The 24,455-nt window shown below is 46.9% G+C and overlaps 2 protein-coding genes across 8 annotated transcripts in view; both read left to right on the forward strand.

The window, feature by feature from the left end:
• LOC149970147 (neurocalcin-delta A) overlaps positions 1–23,831 on the forward strand; it is a 125,087-nt gene extending 101,256 nt beyond the window's left edge. For 6 of the 7 annotated variants that reach the window (XM_090228619.1, XM_090228617.1, XM_090228616.1 and 3 more), the window contains 4 exons: positions 8,942–9,343; positions 15,690–15,795; positions 19,968–20,093; positions 23,203–23,831. In XM_090228619.1, coding sequence (XP_090084745.1) covers positions 8,966–9,343; positions 15,690–15,795; positions 19,968–20,065 — 582 coding nt within the window. In that variant the 5' untranslated portion in view covers positions 8,942–8,965 and the 3' untranslated portion in view covers positions 20,066–20,093; positions 23,203–23,831. Of the gene's footprint in view, positions 1–8,941; positions 9,344–15,689; positions 15,796–19,287; positions 19,440–19,967; positions 20,094–23,202 lie in introns of those variants that run through there. The other variant, XM_090228620.1, reaches the window with a different exon arrangement.
• Positions 9,405–10,330, forward strand: LOC149970148 (uncharacterized). The gene is made up of 2 exons (XM_090228565.1): positions 9,405–9,487; positions 9,573–10,330. Exons 1-2 carry the CDS (start codon positions 9,405–9,407, stop codon positions 10,255–10,257), a joined length of 768 nt encoding a protein of 255 aa, XP_090084691.1. The 3' UTR covers positions 10,258–10,330.
• Positions 23,832–24,455: the final 624 nt, after the last annotated feature.

Raw genomic sequence — 24,455 nt, forward strand, 5'->3', positions numbered from 1 at the left:
GTTGTCACCGTGCTGTTGTGGTGATGTCACCGTGCTGTTGTCACCGTGCTGTTGTCACTGTGCTGTTGTGCTGTTGTCACCGTGCTGTTGTCACCGTGCTGTTGTCACCGTGCTGTTGTCACTGTGCTGTTGTGCTGTTGTCACCGTGCTGTTGTCACCGTGCTGTTGTCACCGTGCTGTTGTCACCGTGCTGTTGTCACCGTGCTGTTGTGGTGATGTCACCGTGCTGTTGTCACCGTGCTGTTGTCACCGTGCTGTTGTCACCGTGCTGTTGTCACTGTGCTGTTGTGGTGATGTCACCGTGCTGTTGTCACCGTGCTGTTGTCACCGTGCTGTTTCTTACCTGGACCTGTATCATCCTCTCCTCAGCTGTGGAGGCAGTGTTGTGGCTTGGGTCCTTCATATGATCTATAGGCTGTCCTTTTAGCCAGGCTAAAGCCAGCTATCCCCACCCCCCCTCTCAGGTCAATCACACACACCCCACTAACCACCAGCCCCCCCCCCTCTCTCAGGTCAATCACACACACCCCACTAACCATCAGCCCTCACTCTCTCAGGTCAATCACACACACACACACACACACACACACCCCACTAACCACCAGCCCCCCCCCCCTCTCTCAGGTCAATCACACACACCCCACTAACCACCAGCTCTCACTCTTCTCCCCTCACTCTCTCAGGTCAATCACACACACCCCACTAACCATCAGCCCTCACTCTCTCAGGTCAATCACACACACACACACACACACACACACAAACACACCCCACTAACCATCAGCCCTCACTCTTCTCCCCTCACTCTCCTCCGTTCCCTCCTTTCTCCTCCCATACCCCCTCCCTCCCTTCTCTCCATATCTCCTCCGTTCCCTACATATCTCCTTCCTCCCTCCTTTCTCCTTCCATACCCCCTCCCTCCATATCTCCTCCCATCTCTCCATTTTTCCTCCCTCCATCTCCCCTCTCTCTCAGGGTGTTTTTACAGCTTATCAATGGTCTCTAGTCTGTGCTGGAGGTTTCCATGGCAACTACTGAGAGAACCAGGCGGCAGTTTAAAGGTCTCCAGAATGCTGAGTGTCTCTCTCTAGGGGAGGTGGAGAGATCCTAACGGGTGTCCTGTCTCTCTAGGGGAGGTGGAGAGATCCTAACGGGTGTCCTGTCTCTCTAGGGGAGGTGGAGAGATCCTAACGGGTGTCCTGTCTCTCTAGGGGAGGTGGAGAGATCCTAACGGGTGTCCTGTCTCTCTAGGGGAGGTGGAGAGATCCTAACGGGTGTCCTGTCTCTCTAGGGGAGGTGGAGAGATCCTAACGGGTGTCCTGTCTCTCTAGGGGAGGTGGAGAGATCCTAACGGGTGTCCTGTCTCTCTAGGGGAGGTGGAGAGATCCTAACGGGTGTCTTGTCTCTCTAGGGGAGATGGAGAGATCCTAACGGGTGTCCTGTCTCTCTAGGGGAGGTGGAGAGATCCTAATGGGTGTCTTGTCTCTCTAGGGGAGGTGGAGAGATCCTAACGGGTGTCCTGTCTCTCTAGGGGAGGTGGAGAGATCCTAACGGGTGTCCTGTGTGATGGACAGCATGACTCCTGTCTCTGTCCATGTCTCCTGTCTCTGTCCATGTCTCCTCTCCTGTCTCTGTCCATGTCTCCTCTCCCTGTCCATGTCTCCTCTCCCTGTCCATGACTCCTGTCTCTGTCCATGTCTCCTCTCCTGTCTCTGTCCATGTCTCCTCTCCTGTCTCTGTCCATGTCTCCTCTCCTGTCTCTGTCCATGTCTCCTCTCCCTGTCCATGTCTCCTCTCCCTGTCCATGTCTCCTCTCCTGTCTCTGTCCATGTCTCCTCTCCTGTCTCTGTCCATGTCTCCTCTCCCTGTCCATGTCTCCTCTCCCTGTCCATGTCTCCTCTCCCTGTCCATGTCTCCTCTCCCTGTCCATGTCTCCTCTCCCTGTCCATGTCTCCTCTCCCTGTCCATGTCTCCTCTCCTGTCTCTGTCCATGTCTCCTCTCCCTGTCCATGTCTCCTCTCCCTGTCCATGTCTCCTCTCCCTGTCCATGTCTCCTCTCCCTGTCCATGTCTCCTCTCCCTGTCCATGTCTCCTCTCCCTGTCCATGTCTCCTCTCCCTGTCCATGTCTCCTCTCCTGTCTCTGTCCATGTCTCCTCTCCTGTCCCTGTCCATGTCTCCTCTCCTGTCTCTGTCCATGTCTCCTCTCCTGTCTCTGTCCATGTCTCCTCTCCCTGTCCATGTCTCCTCTCCCTGTCCATGTCTCCTCTCCTGTCCCTGTCCATGTCTCCTCTCCTCTCCCTGTCCATGTCTCCTCTCCTCTCCCTGTCCATGTCTCCTCTCCTGTCCCTGTCCATGTCTCCTCTCCCTGTCCATGTCTCCTCTCCCTGTCCATGTCTCCTCTCCTGTCCCTGTCCATGTCTCCTCTCCTCTCCCTGTCCATGTCTCCTCTCCTCTCCCTGTCCATGTCTCCTCTCCCTGTCCATGTCTCCTCTCCCTGTCCATGTCTCCTCTCCCTGTCCATGTCTCCTCTCCTCTCCCTGTCCATGTCTCCTCTCCCTGTCCATGTCTCCTCTCCCTGTCCATGTCTCCTCTCTCTGTCCATGTCTACTCTCCCTGTCCATGTCTCCTCTCCCTGTCCATGTCTCCTCTCCCTGTCCATGTCTCCTCCCTGTCCATGTCTCCTCTCCTGTCTCTGTGTCCACATACTTTTGTATGTATAATTAGTTTCCCATGCCAATAAAGACCTTTTGAATGGAGTTGAATTGAGAGAGACCTGACCTCACAGAGAGAGACCTGACCTCACAGAGAGAGAGACCTGACCTCACAGAGAGAGAGACCTGACCTCACAGAGAGAGACCTGACCTCACAGAGAGAGACCTGACCTCACAGAGAGAGACCTGACCTCACAGAGAGAGACCTGACCTCACAGAGAGAGACCTGACCTCACAGAGAGAGACCTGACCTCACAGAGAGAGACCTGACCTCACAGAGGGAGACCTGACCTCACAGAGGGAGACCTGACCTCACAGAGGGAGACCTGACCTCACAGAGAGAGACACCTGACCTCACAGAGAGAGAGAGGGAGGGGGGGGAACTCACTTCCTGTTGCAGTAATTGTCAGAGAGGGCCTCCCGAGTGGCTCAGTGGTCTTAAGACATCGCTGTGCCTCTAGAGATTCTGGGTTTGAGTCCAGCCGGCCGCGAGCAGGAAACCCATGGGGCGGCGCACAATTGGCCCAGCGTCGTCCGGGTTAGGGGAGGGTTTGGCCCAGCGTCGTCCTGGTTAGGGGAGGGTTTGGCCCAGCGTCGTCCGGGTTAGGGGAGGGTTTGGCCCAGCGTCGTCCGGGTTAGGGGAGGGTTTGGCCCAGCGTCGTCCGAGTTAGGGGAGGGTTTGGCCCAGCGTCGTCCGGGTTAGGGGAGGGTTTGGCCCAGCGTCGTCTGGGTTAGGGGAGGGTTTGGCCCAGTGTCGTCCGGGTTAGGGGAGGGTTTGGCCCAGCGTCGTCTGGGTTAGGGGATCCGTACTGGAGTTGCAGCAATGAGACAAGACTGTAACTACTACCAATTGGATACCACGAAAAAGGGTCTATTTTTTTTTAAAAGTAGGAAACGTCAGAGACGTTGTGATATGAGACAGACTTTCCGGCCGCTGAGAGGTGGATGAACACATTCTCCTGAGGACAGACTCCTCTACTCCGCTGCTGTCTGGTACATACAGTTGGAAGTCGGAAGTTTACATTCACCTTCAGACAGTTTTTCACAATTCCTGACATTTAATCCTAGTAAAAATTCAGTGTCTTAGGTCAGTTAGGCTCACCACTTTATTTTAAGAATGTGGAATGTGGTCCCATGGTGTTGCGTAACTATTGTTTGTACAGATGAACGTGGTACCTTCAGGAAATTGAATGAACCAGACGTGTGGAGGTCTACAGTTATTTTTCTGAGGTCTTGGCTGATTTCTTTTGATTTGTCAAGCAAAGAGGCACTGAGTTTGAAGGTAGGCCTTGAAATACATCCACAGGTTCACCTCCAATTGAATCAAATTATGTCAATTAGCCTATCAGAAGCTTCTCAAGCCATGACATAATTTTCTGGAATTTTCCAAGCTGTTTAAAGGCACAGTCAACTTAGTGTATGTAAACTTCTGACCCACTGGAATTGTGATACAGTGAATTATAAGTTAAATAATCTGTCTGTAAACATTTGTTAGAAACATGACTCGTGTAATGCACAAAGTAGATGTCCTAACCGACTTGCCGAAACTATAGTTTGTTAACAAGAAATATGTGGAGTGGTTGAAAAACAAGTTTAAATGACTCCAACCTAAGTGTATGTAAACTACATTCAAGCCTTTCTCTAGAGCTGCACTGTATAAGGCCTCAGCTCTGTCTGGTACATAGTAGACGATCTACCAGCCCTTCTCTAGAGCTGCACAGTGTAAGGCCTCAGCTCTGTCTGGTACATAGTAGACGATCTACCAGCCCTTCTCTAGAGCTGTACTGTGTAAGGCCTCAGCTCTGTCTGGTACATAGTAGACGATCTACCAGCCCTTCTCTAGAGCTGCACTGTGTAAGGCCTCAGCTCTGTCTGGTACATAGTAGACGATCTACCAGCCCTTCTCTAGAGCTGCACTGTGTAAGGCCTCAGCTCTGTCTGGTACATAGTAGACGTTCTACCAGCCCTTCTCTAGAGCTGCACTGTGTAAGGCCTCAGCTCTGTCTGGTACATAGTAGACGATCTACCAGCCCTTCTCTAGAGCTGCACTGTGTAAGGCCTCAGCTCTGTCTGGTACATAGTAGACGATCTACCAGCCCTTCTCTAGAGCTGCACTGTGTAAGGCCTCAGCTCTGTCTGGTACATAGTAGACGATCTACCAGCCCTTCTCTAGAGCTGTACTGTGTAAGGCCTCAGCTCTGTCTGGTACATAGTAGACGTTCTACCAGCCCTTCTCTAGAGCTGTACTGTGTAAGGCCTCAGCTCTGTCTGGTACATAGTAGACGATCTACCAGCCCTTCTCTAGAGCTGTACTGTGTAAGGCCTCAGCTCTGTCTGGTACATAGTAGACGTTCTACCAGCCCTTCTCTAGAGCTGCACTGTATAAGGCCTCAGCTCTGTCTGGTACATAGTAGACGATCTACCAGCCCTTCTCTAGAGCTGTACTGTGTAAGGCCTCAGCTCTGTCTGGTACATAGTAGACGATCTACCAGCCCTTCTCTAGAGCTGCACTGTGTAAGGCCTCAGCTCTGTCTGGTACATAGTAGACGATCTACCAGCCCTTCTCTAGAGCTGTACTGTGTAAGGCCCGTCTCCATCCGGAAACCCCTTAGGATCTTGATGAAGTTGGGTTTGGTGCGGAACTTAGTGTGTCTTGTTTCTCTTGAGCGGTAAAGGACCTATGAGCTTTGTGAAGTTGAGTTTGTTATGAAGTGGTGTCTTGCACTGAAGTGGTGGATTTTGTGAATTTACTTCTCTTGTCTCATCATGAGGAGGAAGGAGCCAGGTAGCTTTTAGTGGTGACTTATGACTCATCGCTCTGTCAACTGTTATAGTTCTGTAGTATGACTCATCGCTCTGTCAACTGTTATAGTTCTGTAGTATGACACGTCGCTCTGTCAACTGTTATAGTTCTGTAGTATGACTCATCGCTCTGTCAGCTGTTATAGTTCTGTAGTATGACTCATCGCTCTGTCAACTGTTATAGTTCTGTAGTATGACTCATCGCTCTGTCAACTGTTATAGTTCTGTAGTATGACTCATCGCTCTGTCAACTGTTATAGTTCTGTAGTATGACTCATCGCTCTGTCAACTGTTATAGTTCTGTAGTATGACTCATCGCTCTGTCAACTGTTATAGTTCTGTAGTATGACTCATCGCTCTGTCAACTGTTATAGTTCTGTAGTATGACTCATCGCTCTGTCAACTGTTATAGTTCTGTAGTATGACTCATCGCTCTGTCAACTGTTATAGTTCTGTAGTATGACTCATCGCTCTGTCAACTGTTATAGTTCTGTAGTATGACTCATCGCTCTGTCAACTGTTATAGTTCTGTAGTATGACTCATCGCTCTGTCAACTGTTATAGTTCTGTAGTATGACTCATCTCTCTGTCAACTGTTATAGTTCTGTAGTATGACTCATCGCTCTGTCAACTGTTATAGTTCTGTAGTATGACTCATCGCTCTGTCAACTGTTATAGTTCTGTAGTATGACTCATCGCTCTGTCAACTGTTATAGTTCTGTAGTATGACTCATCGCTCTGTCAACTGTTATAGTTCTGTAGTATGATCTCATCGCTCTGTCAACTGTTATAGTTCTGTAGTATGACTCATCACTCTGTCAACTGTTATAGTTCTGTAGTATGACTCATCACTCTGTCAACTGTTATAGTTCTGTAGTATGACTCATCGCTCTGTCAACTGTTATAGTTCGATCTCATCGCTCTGTCAACTGTTATAGTTCTGTAGTATGACTCATCGCTCTGTCAACTGTTATAGTTCTGTAGTATGACTCATCGCTCTGTCAACTGTTATAGTTCTGTAGTATGACTCATCGCTCTGTCAACTGTTATAGTTCTGTAGTATGACTCATCGCTCTGTCAACTGTTATAGTTCTGTAGTATGACTCATCGCTCTGTCAGCTGTTATAGTTCTGTAGTATGACTCATCGCTCTGTCAACTGTTATAGTTCTGTAGTATGACTCATCGCTCTGTCAACTGTTATAGATCTGTAGTATGACTCATCGCTCTGTCAACTGTTATAGTTCTGTAGTATGACTCATCGCTCTGTCAACTGTTATAGTTCTGTAGTATGACTCATCGCTCTGTCAACTGTTATAGTTCTGTAGTATGACTCATCGCTCTGTCAACTGTTATAGTTCTGTAGTATGACTCATCGCTCTGTCAACTGTTATAGTTCTGTAGTATGACTTATCACTCTGTCAACTGTTATAGTTCTGTAGTATGACTCATTGCTCTGTCAACTGTTATAGTTCTGTAGTATGACTCATCGCTCTGTCAACTGTTATAGTTCTGTAGTATGACTCATCGCTCTGTCAGCTGTTATAGTTCTGTAGTATGACTCATCGCTCTGTCAACTGTTATAGTTCTGTAGTATGACTCATCGCTCTGTCAACTGTTATAGTTCTGTAGTATGACTCATCGCTCTGTCAACTGTTATAGTTCTGTAGTATGACTCATCGCTCTGTCAACTGTTATAGTTCTGTAGTATGACTCATCGCTCTGTCAACTGTTATAGTTCTGTAGTATGACTCATCGCTCTGTCAGCTGTTATAGTTCTGTAGTATGACTCATCGCTCTGTCAACTGTTATAGTTCTGTAGTATGACTCATTGCTCTGTCAACTGTTATAGTTCTGTAGTATGACTCATCGCTCTGTCAACTGTTATAGTTCTGTAGTATGACTCATCGCTCTGTCAACTGTTATAGTTCTGTAGTATGACTCATCGCTCTGTCAACTGTTATAGTTCTGTAGTATGATCACAGCACCTTTATCAAGTGTTCTCTAGGCAAGCTAGCGTTCAGTAGTGTCTGTCTCCAGGTGTTCTCTAGGCAAGCTAGCGTTCAGTAGTGTCTGTCTCCAGGTGTTCTCTAGGCAAGCTAGCGTTCAGTAGTGTCTGTCTCCAGGTGTTCTCTAGGCAAGCTAGCGTTCAGTAGTGTCTGTCTCCAGGTGTTCTCTAGGCAAGCTAGCGTTCAGTAGTGTCTGTCTCCAGGTGTTCTCTAGGCAAGCTAGCGTTCAGTAGTGTCTGTGTCTAGGTGTTCTCTAGGCAAGCTAGCGTTCAGTAGTGTCTGTGTCTAGGTGTTCTCTAGGCAAGCTAGCGTTCAGTAGTGTCTGTGTCTAGGTGTTCTCTAGGCAAGCTAGCGTTCAGTAGTGTCTGTCTCCAGGTGTTCTCTAGGCAAGCTAGCGTTCAGTAGTGTCTGTGTCTAGGTGTTCTCTAGGCAAGCTAGCGTTCAGTAGTGTCTGTGTCTAGGTGTTCTCTAGGCAAGCTAGCGTTCAGTAGTGTCTGTGTCTAGGTGTTCTCTAGGCAAGCTAGCGTTCAGTAGTGTCTGTCTCCAGGTGTTCTCTAGGCAAGCTAGCGTTCAGTAGTGTCTGTGTCTAGGTGTTCTCTAGGCAAGCTAGCGTTCAGTAGTGTCTGTCTCCAGGTGTTCTCTAGGCAAGCTAGTGTTCAGTAGTGTCTGTCTCCAGGTGTTTTCTACAGCCGTAGGTTCAGTAGTGTCTGTCTCCAGGTGTTTTCTACAGCCATACGTTCAGTAGTGTCTGTCTCCAGGTGTTTTCTACAGCCGTAGGTTCAGTAGTGTCTGTCTCCAGGTGTTTTCTACAGCCATACGTTCAGTAGTGTCTGTCTCCAGGTGTTTTCTACAGCCGTAGGTTCAGTAGTGTCTGTCTCCAGGTGTTTTCTACAGCCTTACGTTCAGTAGTGTCTGTCTCCAGCTGTTTTCTACAGCCTTACGTTCAGTACATGGACATATTTCTGTCTGTCTGTCTGCATGGAATGTTCCATCACTTCAGACAGAACAATATGTTTGGTTACATTTGAGCATGTGAAGACTCCTGGACACAGTGAAGTACACTTCTCCCTCGTTCCACAATGAGGGTACCGTAGAAGGATACAGGCGGTTTGGTTGCATAGCAGTAGAGAGATACTGTTCTGTCTGCTTACTTTGCTGCTCTGATAAGTAGTCTTCTAATGAAGCTTTCTGTGATATACAAACAACCAAACATACGTTGTGGGTCCTTTTTCTTCTCCTGTGTCTTGTAGGATGTGCATCTCTAATTTCTCTGTACAGCCGTCAACATACAGCCAACTTTCTGTTAGCTGTTATCATCATGGTCAACTTTCTGTTAGCTGTTATCATCATGGTCTTCAGTACTAGTGGACATCTTCCTCTCCTTTTCTCAGCTTCTGTTTCCCCTCTCTCTCTCTTCCAGCTGTTACTATAGTAACCACCAGTCATGGGGAAGCAGAACAGCAAACTCCGCCCTGAGGTGATGCAGGATCTGCTGGAGAGCACGGACTTCACAGAGCATGAGATTCAGGAGTGGTATAAGGGCTTCCTGAGGGACTGCCCCAGCGGGAACCTCTCCATGGAGGAGTTTAAGAAGATCTACGGTAACTTCTTCCCTTACGGAGACGCCTCCAAGTTCGCAGAGCACGTCTTCCGCACCTTCGACGCCAACGGGGACGGGACGATAGACTTCCGGGAGTTCATCATCGCGCTGAGCGTCACGTCGCGGGGCAAGCTGGAGCAGAAATTGAAGTGGGCCTTCAGCATGTACGACCTGGACGGGAACGGATACATCAGCAAGTCTGAGATGCTGGAGATCGTACAGGTGAGGCAGGAACAGAGAGCTGGGATTTGTAGTTCTGGTGTGAGTTATTTGTAGGCACGGTATGCACGACCTGGATGGGAACAGATGCATGAGCATGTCTGAGATGCTGGAGCTCCCATCCCGCTGGCAGACAGTCCCAGACCAGTTAGAGCTGCCAGCCCGCTGGGAGACAGTCCCAGACCAGTCCTAGCTCCCATCCCGCTGGCAGACAGTCCCAGACCAGTTAGAGCTGCCAGCCTGCTGGGAGACAGTCCCAGACCAGTCCTAGCTCCCAGCCCGCTGGGAGACAGTCCCAGACCAGTCCGTGTTCCAAGTCCCAGACCAGTCATAGCTCCAAGTCCCAGACCAGTCATAGCTCCCAGTCCCAGACCAGTCATAGCTCCAAGTCCCAGACCAGTCATAGCTCCCAGTCCCAGACCAGTCATAGCTCCCAGTCCCAGACCAGTCATAGCTCCCAGTCCCAGACCAGTCATAGCTCCCAGTCCCAGACCAGTCATAGCTCCCAGTCCCAGACCAGTCATAGCTCCCAGTCCCAGACCAGTCATAGCTCCCAGTCCCAGACCAGTCCTAGCTCCCAGTCCCAGACCAGTCCTAGCTCCCAGTCCCAGACCAGATCGAGCTCCCAGCCCGCTGGCAGACAGTCCCAGACCAGTCCTAGCTCCCAGTCCCAGACTAGTCATAGCTCCCAGTCCCAGACCAGTCATAGCTCCCAGTCCCAGACCAGTCATAGCTCCCAGTCCCAGACCAGTCATAGCTCCCAGTCCCAGACCAGTCATAGCTCCCAGTCCCAGACCAGTCCTAGCTCCCAGTCCCAGACCAGTCCTAGCTCCCAGTCCCAGACCAGTCCTAGCTCCCAGTCCCAGACCAGTCCTAGCTCCCAGACCAGTCCTAGCTCCGTCCCAGACCAGTCCTAGCTCCGTCCCAGACCAGTCCTAGCTCCGTCCCAGACCAGTCCTAGCTCCGTCCCAGACCAGTCCTAGCTCCCAGTCCGAGCTCCCAGCAGTCCCTCTGCTACATGTACTGTTTCAACAGGTCATTTACTCTAAAGACTTTCCTATGGCCATGTATCTAGCAGAGAAAGGCTTAGAGAAAAATAATTGACTAAGGATTCAAGTATTTCTTGACAATGTCATTATCACTGGCAAAGCAGTAGTCTGGACCATATTCCTCCAATAGAACCTTCCAGACCATATTCCTCCAATAGAACCTTCCAGACCATATTCCTCCAATAGAACCTTCCAGACCATATTCCTCCAATAGAACCTTACAGACGATATTCCTCCAATAGAACATTCCAGACCATATTCCTCCAATAGAACCTTCCAGACCATATTCCTCCAATAGAACCTTCCAGACCATATTCCTCCAATAGAACCTTCCAGACCGTGTTGCAGAGCCGTAGTCTGGACCATATTCCTCCAATAGAACCATCCAGACCATATTCCTCCAATAGAACCTTCCAGACCGTGTTGCAGAGCCGTAGTCTGGATCATATTCCTCCAATAGAACCTTCCAGACCATATTCCTCCAATAGAACATTCCAGACCATATTCCTCCAATAGAACCTTCCAGACCATATTCCTCCAATAGAACCTTCCAGACCATATTCCTCCAATAAAACCTTCCAGACCATATTCCTCCAATAGAACCTTCCAGACCATATTCCTCCAAAAGAACATTCCAGGCCATATTCCTCCAATAGAACATTCCAGACCATATTCCTCCAATAGAACCTTCCAGACCTTATTCCTCCAATAGAACCTTCCAGACCATATTCCTCCAATAGAACCTTCCAGACCTTATTCCTCCAATAGAACCTTCCAGACCGTGTTGCAGGGCCGTAGTCTGGACCATATTCCTCCAATAGAACCTTCCAGACCATATTCCTCCAATAGAACCTTCCAGACCATATTCCTCCAATAGAACCTTCCAGACCGTGTTGCAAAGCCGTAGTCTGGACCATATTCCTCCAATAGAACCTTCCAGACCATATTCCTCCAATAGAACCTTCCAGACCATATTCCTCCAATAGAACCTTCCAGACCGTGTTGCAGAGCCGTAGTCTGGACCATATTCCTCCAATAGAACCTTCCAGACCATATTCCTCCTATAGAACCTTCCAGACCATATTCCTCCAATAGAACCTTCCAGACCGTGTTGCAGAGCCGTAGTCTGGACCATATTCCCCCAATAGAACCTTCCAGACTGTGTTGCAGAGCCGTAGTCTGGACCATATTCCTCCAATAGAACCTTCCAGACCATATTCCTCCAATAGAACCTTCCAGACCATATTCCTCCAATAGAACCTTCCAGACCATATTCCTCCAATAGAACCTTCCAGACCATATTCCTCCAATAGAACCTTCTAGACCATATTCCTCCAATAGAACCTTCCAGACTGTGTTGCAGAGCCGTAGTCTGGACCATATTCCTCCAATAGAACCTTCCAGACTGTGTTGCAGAGCCGTAGTCTGGACCATAATCCTCCAATAGAACCTTCCAGACCATATTCCTCCAATAGAACCTTCCAGACCATATTCCTCCAATAGAACCTTCCAGACCATATTCCTCCAATAGAACCTTCCAGACGATATTCCTCCAATAGAACATTCCAGACCATATTCCTCCAATAGAACCTTCCAGACCATATTCCTCCAATAGAACCTTCCAGACCATATTCCTCCAATAGAACCTTTCAGACCGTGTTGCAGAGCCGTAGTCTGGACCATATTCCTCCAATAGAACCTTCCAGACCATATTCCTCCAATAGAACCTTCCAGACCGTGTTGCAGAGCCGTAGTCTGGATCATATTCCTCCAATAGAACCTTCCAGACCATATTCCTCCAATAGAACATTCCAGACCATATTCCTCCAATAGAACCTTCCAGACCATATTCCTCCAATAGAACCTTCCAGACCATATTCCTCCAATAAAACCTTCCAGACCATATTCCTCCAATAGAACCTTCCAGACCATATTCCTCCAAAAGAACATTCCAGGCCATATTCCTCCAATAGAACATTCCAGACCATATTCCTCCAATAGAACCTTCCAGACCTTATTCCTCCAATAGAACCTTCCAGACCATATTCCTCCAATAGAACCTTCCAGACCTTATTCCTCCAATAGAACCTTCCAGACCGTGTTGCAGGGCCGTAGTCTGGACCATATTCCTCCAATAGAACCTTCCAGACCATATTCCTCCAATAGAACCTTCCAGACCATATTCCTCCAATAGAACCTTCCAGACCGTGTTGCAAAGCCGTAGTCTGGATCATATTCCTCCAATAGAACCTTCCAGACCGTGTTGCAGAGCCGTAGTCTGGACCATATTCCTCCAATAGAACCTTCCAGACCATATTCCTCCAATAGAACCTTCCAGACCGTGTTGCAAAGCCGTAGTCTGGACCATATTCCTCCAATAGAACCTTCCAGACCATATTCCTCCAATAGAACCTTCCAGACCATATTCCTCCAATAGAACCTTCCAGACCGTGTTGCAGAGCCGTAGTCTGGACCATATTCCTCCAATAGAACCTTCCAGACTGTGTTGCAGAGCCGTAGTCTGGACCATATTCCTCCAATAGAACCTTCCAGACCATATTCCTCCAATAGAACATTCCAGACCATATTCCTCCAATAGAACCTTCCAGACTGTGTTGCAGAGCCGTAGTCTGGACCATATTCCTCCAATAGAACCTTCCAGACCATATTCCTCCAATAGAACCTTCCAGACCATATTCCTCCAAATAGAACCTTCCAGACCATATTCCTCCAATAGAACCTTCCAGACCATATTCCTCCAATAGAACCTTCTAGACCATATTCCTCCAATAGATCCTTCCAGACTGTGTTGCAGAGCCGTAGTCTGGACCATATTCCTCCAATAGAACCTTCCAGACCATATTCCTCCAATAGAACCTTCCAGACCGTGTTGCAGAGCCGTAGTCTGGACCATATTCCTCCAATAGAACCTTCCAGACCATATTCCTCCAATAGAACCTTCCAGACCATATTCCTCCAATAGAACCTTCCAGACCGTGTTGCAGAGCCGTAGTCTGGACCATATTCCTCCAATAGAACCTTCCAGACTGTGTTGCAGAGCCGTAGTCTGGACCATAATCCTCCAATAGAACCTTCCAGACTATATTCCTCCAATAGAACCTTCCAGACCATATTCCTCCAATAGAACCTTCCAGACCATATTCCTCCAATAGAACCTTCTAGACCATATTCCTCCAATAGAACCTTCCAGACTGTGTTGCAGAGCCGTAGTCTGGACCATATTCCTCCAATAGAACCTTCCAGACTGTGTTGCAAAGCCGTAGTCTGGATCATATTCCTCCAATAGAACCTTCCAGACCATATTCCTCCAATAGAACCTTCTAGACCATATTCCTCCAATAGAACCTTCCAGACTGTGTTGCAGAGCCGTAGTCTGGACCATATTCCTCCAATAGAACCTTCCAGACTGTGTTGCAGAGCCGTAGTCTGGACCATATTCCTCCAATAGAACCTTCCAGACCATATTCCTCCAATAGAACCTTCCAGACCATATTCCTCCAATAGAACCTTCCAGACCATATTCCTCCAATAGAACCTTCCAGACCATATTCCTCCAATAGAACCTTCCAGACCATAATCCTCCAATAGAACCTTCCAGACCGTGTTGCAAAGCCGTAGTCTGGATCATATTCCTCCAATAGAACCTTCCAGACCATATTCCTCCAATAGAACCTTCCAGACCATATTCCTCCAATAGAACCTTCCAGACCATATTCCTCCAATAGAACCTTCCAGACCGTGTTGCAGAGCCGTAGTCTGGACCATATTCCTCCAATAGAACCTTCCAGACCATATTCCTCCTATAGAACCTTCCAGACCATATTCCTCCAATAGAACCTTCCAGACCATATTCCTCCAATAGAACCTTCCAGACCATATTCCTCCAATAGAACCTTCCAGACCGTGTTGCAGAGCCGTAGTCTGGACCATATTCCTCCAATAGAACCTTCCAGACCATATTCCTCCAATAGAACCTTCCAGACTGTGTTGCAGAGCCGTAGTCTGGACCATATTCCTCCAATAGAACCTTCCAGACCATATTCCTCCAATAGAACCTTCCAGACTGTGTTGCAGAGCCGTAGTCTGGACCATATTCCTCCAATAGAACCTTCCAGACCATATTCCTCCAATAGAACCTTCCAGACCATATTCCTCCAATAGAACCTTCCAGACCATATTCCTCCAATAGAACCTTCCAGACCGTGTTGCAAAGCCGTAGTCTGGACCATATTCCTCCAATAGAACCTTCCAGACCATATTCCTCCAATAGAACCTTCCAGACCATATTCCTCCAATAGAACCTTCCAGACCATATTCCTCCAATAGAACCTTCCAGACCATATTCCTCCAATAGAACCTTCCAGACCATATTCCTCCAATAGAACCTTCCAGACCGTGTTGCAGAGCCGTAGTCTGGACCATATTCCTCCAATAGAACCTTCCAGACCATATTCCTCCAATAGAACCTTCCAGACCATATTCCTCCAATAGAACATTCCAGACCATATTCCTCCAATAGAACCTTCCAGACCGTGTTGCAGAGCCGTAGTCTGGACCATATTCCTCCAATAGAACCTTCCAGACTATATTCCTCCAATAGAACCTTCCAGACCATATTCCTCCAATAGAACCTTCCAGACCATATTCCTCCAATAGAACCTTCCAGACCGTGTTGCAGAGTGAAGATCTAATTTTATCATCATGGAACATTTAGAGATTCATTGTTATTTGTAGACATCTATACTGAACAAAAATATTATCGCTCCATTTTTTTTTTTTTTTTTTACATTTCTGGGATCTTTTATTTCAGCTCATGAGACCAACATTTTACATGCTGTGTTTATATTTTTGTTCAGGGTACAAGATGGTGTCTGTGTGTTTAATTCTCCAGGTGATCTATAAGATGGTGTCTGTGTGTTTAATTCTCCAGGTGATCTATAAGATGGTGTCTGTGTGTTTAATTCTCCAGGTGATCTATAAGATGGTGTCTGTGTGTTTATTCTCCAGGTGATCTATAAAATGGTGTCTGTGTGTTTATTCTCCAGGTGATCTATAAGATGGTGTCTGTGTGTTTAATTCTCCAGGTGATCTATAAGATGGTGTCTGTGTGTTTAATTCTCCAGGTGATCTATAAGATGGTGTCTGTGTGTTTAATTCTCCAGGTGGTCTATAAGATGGTGTCTGTGTGTTTAATTCTCCAGGTGGTCTATAAGATGGTGTCTGTGTGTTTAATTCTCCAGGTGATCTATAAGATGGTGTCTGTGTGTTTAATTCTCCAGGCGATCTATAAGATGGTGTCGTCTGTGATGAAGATGCCAGAGGATGAGTCTACTCCAGAGAAGAGAACAGAGAAGATCTTCAGACAGATGGACACCAACAGAGACGGTACATCTCATCTCATACACACATTACAGCCTACAGTGGCAGCCGATAGAGGGAGTGTACTGGTATAGGGTATACCGTGTTAGTGTACTGGTATAGGGTATACCGTGTTAGTGTACTGGTATAGGGTATACCGTGTTAGTGTACTGGTATAGGGTATACCGTGTTAGTGTACTGGTATAGGGTATACCGTGTTAGTGTACTGGTATAGGGTATACCGTGTTAGTGTACTGGTATAGGGTATACCGTGTTAGTGTACTGGTATAGGGTATACCGTGTTAGTGTACTGGTATAGGGTATACCGTGTTAGTGTACTGGTATAGGGTATACCGTGTTAGTGTACTGGTATAGGGTATACCGTGTTAGTTTACTGGTATAGGGTATACCGTGTTAGTGTACTGGTATAGGGTATACCGTGTTAGTGTACTGGTATAGGGTATACCGTGTTAGTGTACTGGTATAGGGTATAGGGTATACCGTGTTAGTGTATTGGTATAGGGTATACCGTGTTAGTGTACTGGTATAGGGTATACCGTGTTAGTGTGTTGGTAAAGGGTATACCGTGTTATTGTGTTGGTATAGGGTATACCGTGTTAGTTTACTGGTATAGGGTATACCGTGTTAGTGTACTGGTATAGGGTATACCGTGTTAGTGTACTGGTATAGGGTATACCGTGTTAGTGTACTGGTATAGGGTATAGGGTATACCGTGTTAGTGTACTGGTGTAGGGTATACCGTGTTAGTGTACTGGTATAGGGTATACCGTGTTAGTGTACTGGTATAGGGTATACCGTGTTAGTGTACTGGTATAGGGTATACCGTGTTAGTGTACTGGTATAGGGTATACCGTGTTAGTGTACTGGTATAGGGTATACCGCGTTAATGTATTGGTATAGGGTATACCGTGTTAGTTTACTGGTATAGGGTATACCGTGTTAGTTTACTGGTATAGGGTATACCGTGTTAGTGTACTGGTATAGGGTATACTGTGTTAGTGTACTGGTATAGGGTATAGGGTATACCGTGTTAGTAGTTACCGGATGTACACTAACTATGCTTGTTTAACTCTACATCCGGTAACTACTAACTATGCTTGTATATCTTTACATCCGGTAACTACTAACTATGCTTGTTTAACTCTACATCCGGTAACTACTAACTATGCTTGTTTAACTCTACATCCGGTAACTACTAACTATGCTTGTTTAACTCTACATCCGGTAACTACTAACTATGCTTGTATAACTCTACATCCGGTAACTACTAACTATGCTTGTTTAACTCTACATCCGGTAACTACTAACTATGCTTGTAGAACTCTACATCCGGTAACTACTAACTATGCTTGTATAACTCTACATCCGGTAACTACTAACTATGCTTGTAGAACTCTACATCCGGTAACTACTAACTATGCTTGTATAACTCTACATCCGGTAACTACTAACTATGCTTGTAGAACTCTACATCCGGTAACTACTAACTATGCTTGTAGAACTCTACATCCGGTAACTACTAACTATGCTTGTAGAACTCTACATCCGGTAACTACTAGCTATGCTTGTATATCTTTACATCCGGTAACTACTAGCTATGCTTGTATAACTTTATGAGAGGGATTTGTTTGTCTTTGCAATTCGTTTATGTACTTTTTCGCTTGTTAGCATTTAGCTAACAGCGTCAATGTGATTTTGCTATTAGTTTGTGGTAATTTGGTTAGCATTCTGGTAATAGAGGCCCAGTGGGCTTTTCAGCGCCCCCTTCTGTGCTAAACCGGTAATACCCTAAATCCTGGGATGAGAAGGATGGTATGACGATATGAACATGTGGATAATGTGTTACCACCTGTTTAATAATCCCACATCTGACTACTAGGGTTACCAGCTGTTAATAATCCCACCTGTTAATAATCCCACATCTGACTACTAGGGTTACCAGCTGTTAATAATCCCACATCTGACTACTAGGGCTACCACCTGTTAATAATCCCACATCTGACTACTAGGGTTACCAGCTGTTAATAATCCCACATCTGACTACTAGGGCTACCACCTGTTAATAATCCCACATCTGACTACTAGGGTTACCACCTGTTAATAATCCCACATCTGACTACTAGGGCTACCACCTGTTAATAATCCCACATCTGACTACTAGGGTTACCAGCTGTTAATAATCCCACATCTGACTACTAGGGTTACCAGCTGTTAATAATCCCACATCTGACTACTAGGGCTACCACCTGTTAATAATCCCACATCTGACTACTAGGGCTACCACCTGTTAATAATCCCACATCTGACTACTAGGGCTACCACCTGTTAATAATCCCACATCTGACTACTAGAGTTACCACCTGTTAATAATCCCACATCTGACTACTAGGGTTACCAGCTGTTAATAATCCCACCTGTTAATAATCCCACATCTGACTACTAGGGTTACCACCTGTTAATAATCCCACATCTGACTACTAGGGTTACCACCTGTTAATAATCCCACATCTGACTACTAGGGTTACCAGCTGTTAATAATCCCACATCTGACTTCTAGGGTTACCACCTGTTAATAATCCCACCTGTTAATAATCCCACATCTGACTACTAGGGTTACCACCTGTTAATAATCCCACATCTGACTACTAGGGTTACCAGCTGTTAATAATCCCACCTGTTAATAATCCCACATCTGACTACTAGGGCTACCACCTGTTAATAATCCCACATCTGACTACTAGGGCTACCACCTGTTAATAATCCCACATCTGACTACTAGGGTTACCACCTGTTAATAATCCCACATCTGACTACTAGGGTTACCACCTGTTAATAATCCCACATCTGACTACTAGGGTTACCAGCTGTTAATAATCCCACCTGTTAATAATCCCACATCTGACTACTAGGGTTACCACCTGTTAATAATCCCACATCTGACTACTAGGGTTACCACCTGTTAATAATCCCACATCTGACTACTAGGGTTACCACCTGTTAATAATCCCACATCTGACTACTAGGGTTACCAGCTGTTAATAATCCTACATCTGACTTCTAGGGTTACCACCTGTTAATAATCCCACCTGTTAATAATCCCACATCTGACTACTAGGGTTACCACCAGTTGGGGACCTATTTACTCAATGGTTTTCAGATTGTTGTCCAAACGTCGAGGTCTCTATTTGATAATGATATATACTCTAGTGTTTCTCCAGGTAAACTGTCTCTCTAAGGGGGTTCATTAAAGGTTCATCTAACCTGACTGTCTCCTGTTGTGTTTCTCCAGGTAAACTGTCTCTCTAAGGGGGTTCATTAAAGGTTAATCTAACCTGACTGTCTCCTGTTGTGTTTCTCCAGGTAAACTGTCTCTAAGGGGGTTCATTAAATGTTAATCTAACCTGACTGTCTCCTGTTGAGTTTCTCCAGGTAAACGGTCTCTGGAAGAGTTCATTAAAGGTTAATCTAACCTGACTGTCTCCTGTTGTGTTTCTCCAGGTAAACTGTCTCTGGAAGAGTTCATTAAAGGTTAATCTAACCTGACTGTCTCCTGTTGTGTTTCTCCAGGTAAACTGTCTCTAAGGGGGTTCATTAAAGGTTAATCTAACCTGACTGCCTCCTGTTGTGTTTCTCTAGGTAAACTGTCTCTGGAAGAGTTCATTAAAGGTTAATCTAACCTGACTGTCTCCTGTTGTGTTTCTCCAGGTAAACTGTCTCTAAGGGGGTTCATTAAAGGTTAATCTAACCTGACTGTCTCCTGTTGTGTTTCTCCAGGTAAACTGTCTCTAAGGGGGTTCATTAAAGGTTAATCTAACCTGACTGTCTCCTGGTGTGTTTCTCCAGGTAAACTGTCTCTAAGGGGGTTCATTAAAGGTTAATCTAACCTGACTGTCTCCTGTTGTGTTTCTCCAGGTAAACTGTCTCTAAGGGGGTTCATTAAAGGTTAATTGTCTCCTGTTGTGTTTCTCCAGGTAAACTGTCTCTGGAAGAGTTCATTACAGGTTAATCTAACCTGACTGTCTCCTGTTGTGTTTCTCCAGGTAAACTGTCTCTAAGGGGGTTCATTAAAGGTTCATCTAACCTGACTGTCTCCTGTTGTGTTTCTCCAGGTAAACTGTCTCTGGAAGAGTTCATTAAAGGTTAATCTAACCTGACTGTCTCCTGTTGTGTTTCTCCAGGTAAACTGTCTCTGGAAGAGTTCATTAAAGGGGCTAAAAGTGACCCCTCCATCGTGCGTCTGTTACAGTGTGACCCCAGCAGCGCTGGGCAGTTCTAAATCGCCCTACCTTGGGGGTCAAGACAATGTGAGGCTACACTCTATTCATTTAGGTTTCCTGTTCGTTTCATTCCTGTGTATGTCTCACCCCTTAGTGTGAGATCGAAGACCCCCTCATGCTGTGTGGATCACTAACCAGTCTGTTACATCCACCAACCTCCACTAACCAGTCTGTTACATCCACCACCCTCGACTAACCAGTCTGTTACATCCACCAACCTCCACTAACCAGTCTGTTACCTCCACTAACCTGTCTGTTACATCCACTAACCTCCACTAACCAGTCTGTTACCTCCACTAACCAGTCTGTTACATCCACCAACCTCCACTAACCAGTCTGTTACATCCACCAACCTCCACTAACCAGTCTGTTACATCCACCAACCTCCACTAACCAGTCTGTTACATCCACCACCCTCCACTAACCAGTCTGTTACATCCACCAACCTCCACTAACCAGTCTGATACATCCACCAACCAGTCTGTTACATCCACCAACCTCCACTAACCAGTCTGTTACATCCACCAACCTCCACTAACCAGTCTGATACATCCACCAACCAGTCTGTTACCTCCACTAACCAGTCTGTTACATCCACCAACCTCCACTAACCAGTCTGTTACATCCACCACCCTCCACTAACCAGTCTGATACATCCACCAACCAGTCTGTTACATCCACCAACCTCCACTAACCAGTCTGTTATCTCCACTAACCAGTCTGTTACATCCCCCAACCTCCACTAACCAGTCTGTTATCTCCACTAACCAGTCTGTTACATCCACCAACCTCCACTAACCAGTCAGTTATCTCCACTAACCAGTCTGTTACATCCCCCAACCTCCACTAACCAGTCTGTTACATCCACCAACCAGTCTGTTACCTCCACCAACCTTCACTAACCAGTCTGTTACATCCACCAACCTCCACTAACCAGTCTGCTACCTCCACTAACCTCCACTAACCAGTCTGTTACATCCACCAACCTCCACTAACCAGTCTGTTACATCCACCAACCTCCACTAACCAGTCTGTTACATCCACCAACCTCCACTAACCAGTCTGTTACATCCACCAACCTCCACTAACCAGTCTGTTACATCCACCAACCTCCACTAACCAGTCTGTTACCTCCACTAACCTCCACTAACCAGTCTGTTACCTCCACTAACCTCCACCAACCAGTCTGTTACATCCACTAACCAGTCTGTTACGTCCACCAACCTCCACTAACCAGTCTGTTACATCCCACCAACCTCCACTAACCAGTCTGTTACTTCCACCAACCTCCACTAACCAGTCTGTTACCTCCACCAACCAGTCTGTTACATCCACCAACCTCCACTAACCAGTCTGTTACATCCACCAACCAGTCTGTTACATCCACCAACCTCCACTAACCAGTCTGTTACGTCCACCAACCTCCACTAACCAGTCTGTTACATCCACCAACCTCCACTAACCAGTCTGTTACATCCACCAACCTCCACTAACCAGTCTGTTACATCCACCAACCTCCACTAACCAGTCTGTTACATCCACCAACCAGTATGTTACATCCACCAACCTCCACTAACCAGTCTGTTACATCCACTAACCTCCACTAACCAGTCTGTTATGTCCACTAACCTCCACTAACCAGTCTGTTACATCCACCAACCAGTCTGTTACCTCCACTAACCAGTCTGTTACCTCCACTAACCAGTCTGTTACCTCCACTAACCAGTCTGTTACCTCCACTAACCAGTCTGTTACATCCACCAACCTCCACTAACCAGTCTGTTACATCCACTAACCAGTCTGTTACATCCACCAACCTCCACTAACCAGTCTGTTACATCCCTAACCAGTCTGTTACATCCCTAACCAGTCTGTTACATCCACTAACCAGTCTGTTACCTCCACTAACCAGTCTGTTACCTCCACTAACCTCCACTAACCAGTCTGTTACGTCCACCACCCTCCACTAACCAGTCTGTTACCTCCACTAACCAGTCTGTTACATCCACCACCCTCCACTAACCAGTCTGATAAATACACCAACCTCCACTAACCAGTCTGTTACATCCACCAACCTCCACTAACCAGTCTGTTACATCCACCAACCTCCACTAACCAGTCTGTTACATCCACCACCCTCCACTAACCAGTCTGTTACATCCACCAACCTCCACTAACCAGTCTGTTACATCCACCAACCTCCACTAACCAGTCTGTTACATCCACTAACCAGTCTGTTACATCCACTAACCTCCACTAACCAGTCTGTTACATCCCTAACCAGTCTGTTACATCCACTAACCAGTCTGTTACCTCCACTAACCAGTCTGTTACCTCCACTAACCTCCACTAACCAGTCTGTTACGTCCACCAACCTCCACTAACCAGTCTGTTACGTCCACCACCCTCCACTAACCAGTCTGTTACCTCCACTAACCAGTCTGTTACATCCACCACCCTCCACTAACCAGTCTGATAAATACACCAACCTCCACTAACCAGTCTGTTACATCCACCAACCTCCACTAACCAGTCTGTTACATCCACCAACCTCCACTAACCAGTCTGTTACATCCACCAACCTCCACTAACCAGTCTGTTACGTCCACCAACCTCCACTAACCAGTCTGTTACCTCCACTAACCAGTCTGTTACATCCCCCAACCTCCACTAACCAGTCTGTTACATCCACCAACCTCCACTAACCAGTCTGTTACCTCCACTAACCAGTCTGTTACGTCCACCAACCTCCACTAACCAGTCTGTTACATCCACCAACCTCCACTAACCAGTCTGTTACCTCCACTAACCAGTCTGTTACGTCCACCAACCTCCACTAACCAGTCTGTTACCTCCACTAACCAGTCTGTTACGTCCACCAACCTCCACTAACCAGTCTGTTACATCCACCAACCTCCACTAACCAGTCTGTTACCTCCACTAACCAGTCTGTTACATCCACCAACCTCCACTAACCAGTCTGTTACATCCACCAACCTCCACTAACCAGTCTGTTACATCCACTAACCAGTCTGTTACATCCACTAACCAGTCTGTTACCTCCACTAACCAGTATGTTATCTCCACTAACCAGTCTGTTACCTCCACTAACCAGTCTTTGTCATTCTATTTCCAGTGTTTATTTGGGTGAATCCAAATAGCCCCTACCCCCCTCCTCCTTTGGAGCAAACTGATGAAGAAGACAAGCCTTCAAATGATGACACTGAAGACAACGGGCCAATGAGAGCCAGCCATGTTCTCCAGACTCCTCCTCCTCTAACCACTCCCAGCAGCAACCTGACAACATCTCCAGGCTCTCATGATCCCAGTCATGATGTGATCCAGTCCACTCGCCGTGTATTCGATAAGTCCTAGGGTTTACATCCCAAATCACACCCTATTCCCTGTATAGCAGTACCTTAAGCCCGGTAGGCCCTGGTCTGCAGTAGTGCACTACGTGGGGAATAGGGCCCTGGTCTGCCGTAGTGCTCTATATAGTCACACCCTGTTCCCTGTATAGCAGTACTTTAAGCCCGGTAGGCCCTGGTCTGCAGTAGTGCACTACGTAGGGAATAGGATGCAGTTTGAGATGTATACCATCCTGTTTTAAGGCTGTAAACTGGACTCTCTGTTTGGTTCTCAACGCTCCGTACTGGACACACCCACTGCCCTCAACTAGGTCCTCCTAGCTCTTGTGTGTATCGTAAACAGTTAGAGAGAGGGAATGAGAGAGAGAGAAAGAGAGGGAATGAGAGAGAGAGAGAATGAGAGAGAGGGAATGGGAGAGAGAGAGAGAGAGAGAGAGGGAATGAGAGAGAGACAGAGAGAGAGGGAATGAGAGAGAGAGAGAGGGAGGGAATGAGAGAGAGAGAGAGAGAGAGAGAGAGGGAATGAGAGAGAGAGAGAATGAGAGAGAGGGAATGAGAGAGAGAGAGGGAGGGAATGAGAGAGAGAGAGAGAGGGAATGAGAGAGAGAGAGAATGAGAGAGAGGGAATGAGAGAGAGAGAGAGAGAGAGAGGGAATGAGAGAGAGGGAATGAGAGAGAGGGAATGAGAGAGAGGGAATGAGAGAGAGGGAATGAGAGAGAGAGAATGAGAGAGAGGGAATGAGAGAGAGGGAATGAGAGAGAGGGAATGAGAGAGAGAGAGAGAGAGAGAGAGAATGAGAGAGAGAGAGAGAATGAGAGAGAGAGAGGGAATGAGAGAGAGAGGGAGGGAATGAGAGAGAGAGGGAGGGAATGAGAGAGAGAGAGGGAGGGAATGAGAGAGAGAGAGGGAGGGAATGAGAGAGAGAGAGGGAGGGAATGAGAGAGAGAGAGAGGGAGGGAATGAGAGAGAGAGAGGGAGGGAATGAGAGAGAGAGAGGGAGGGAATGAGAGAGAGGGAGGG

The sequence above is a fragment of the Oncorhynchus mykiss genome, unplaced genomic scaffold, assembly GCF_057628025.1.
Source record: "Oncorhynchus mykiss isolate SJ-2025 unplaced genomic scaffold, ASM5762802v1 scaffold93, whole genome shotgun sequence".
Classification (NCBI taxonomy): domain Eukaryota; kingdom Metazoa; phylum Chordata; class Actinopteri; order Salmoniformes; family Salmonidae; genus Oncorhynchus; species Oncorhynchus mykiss.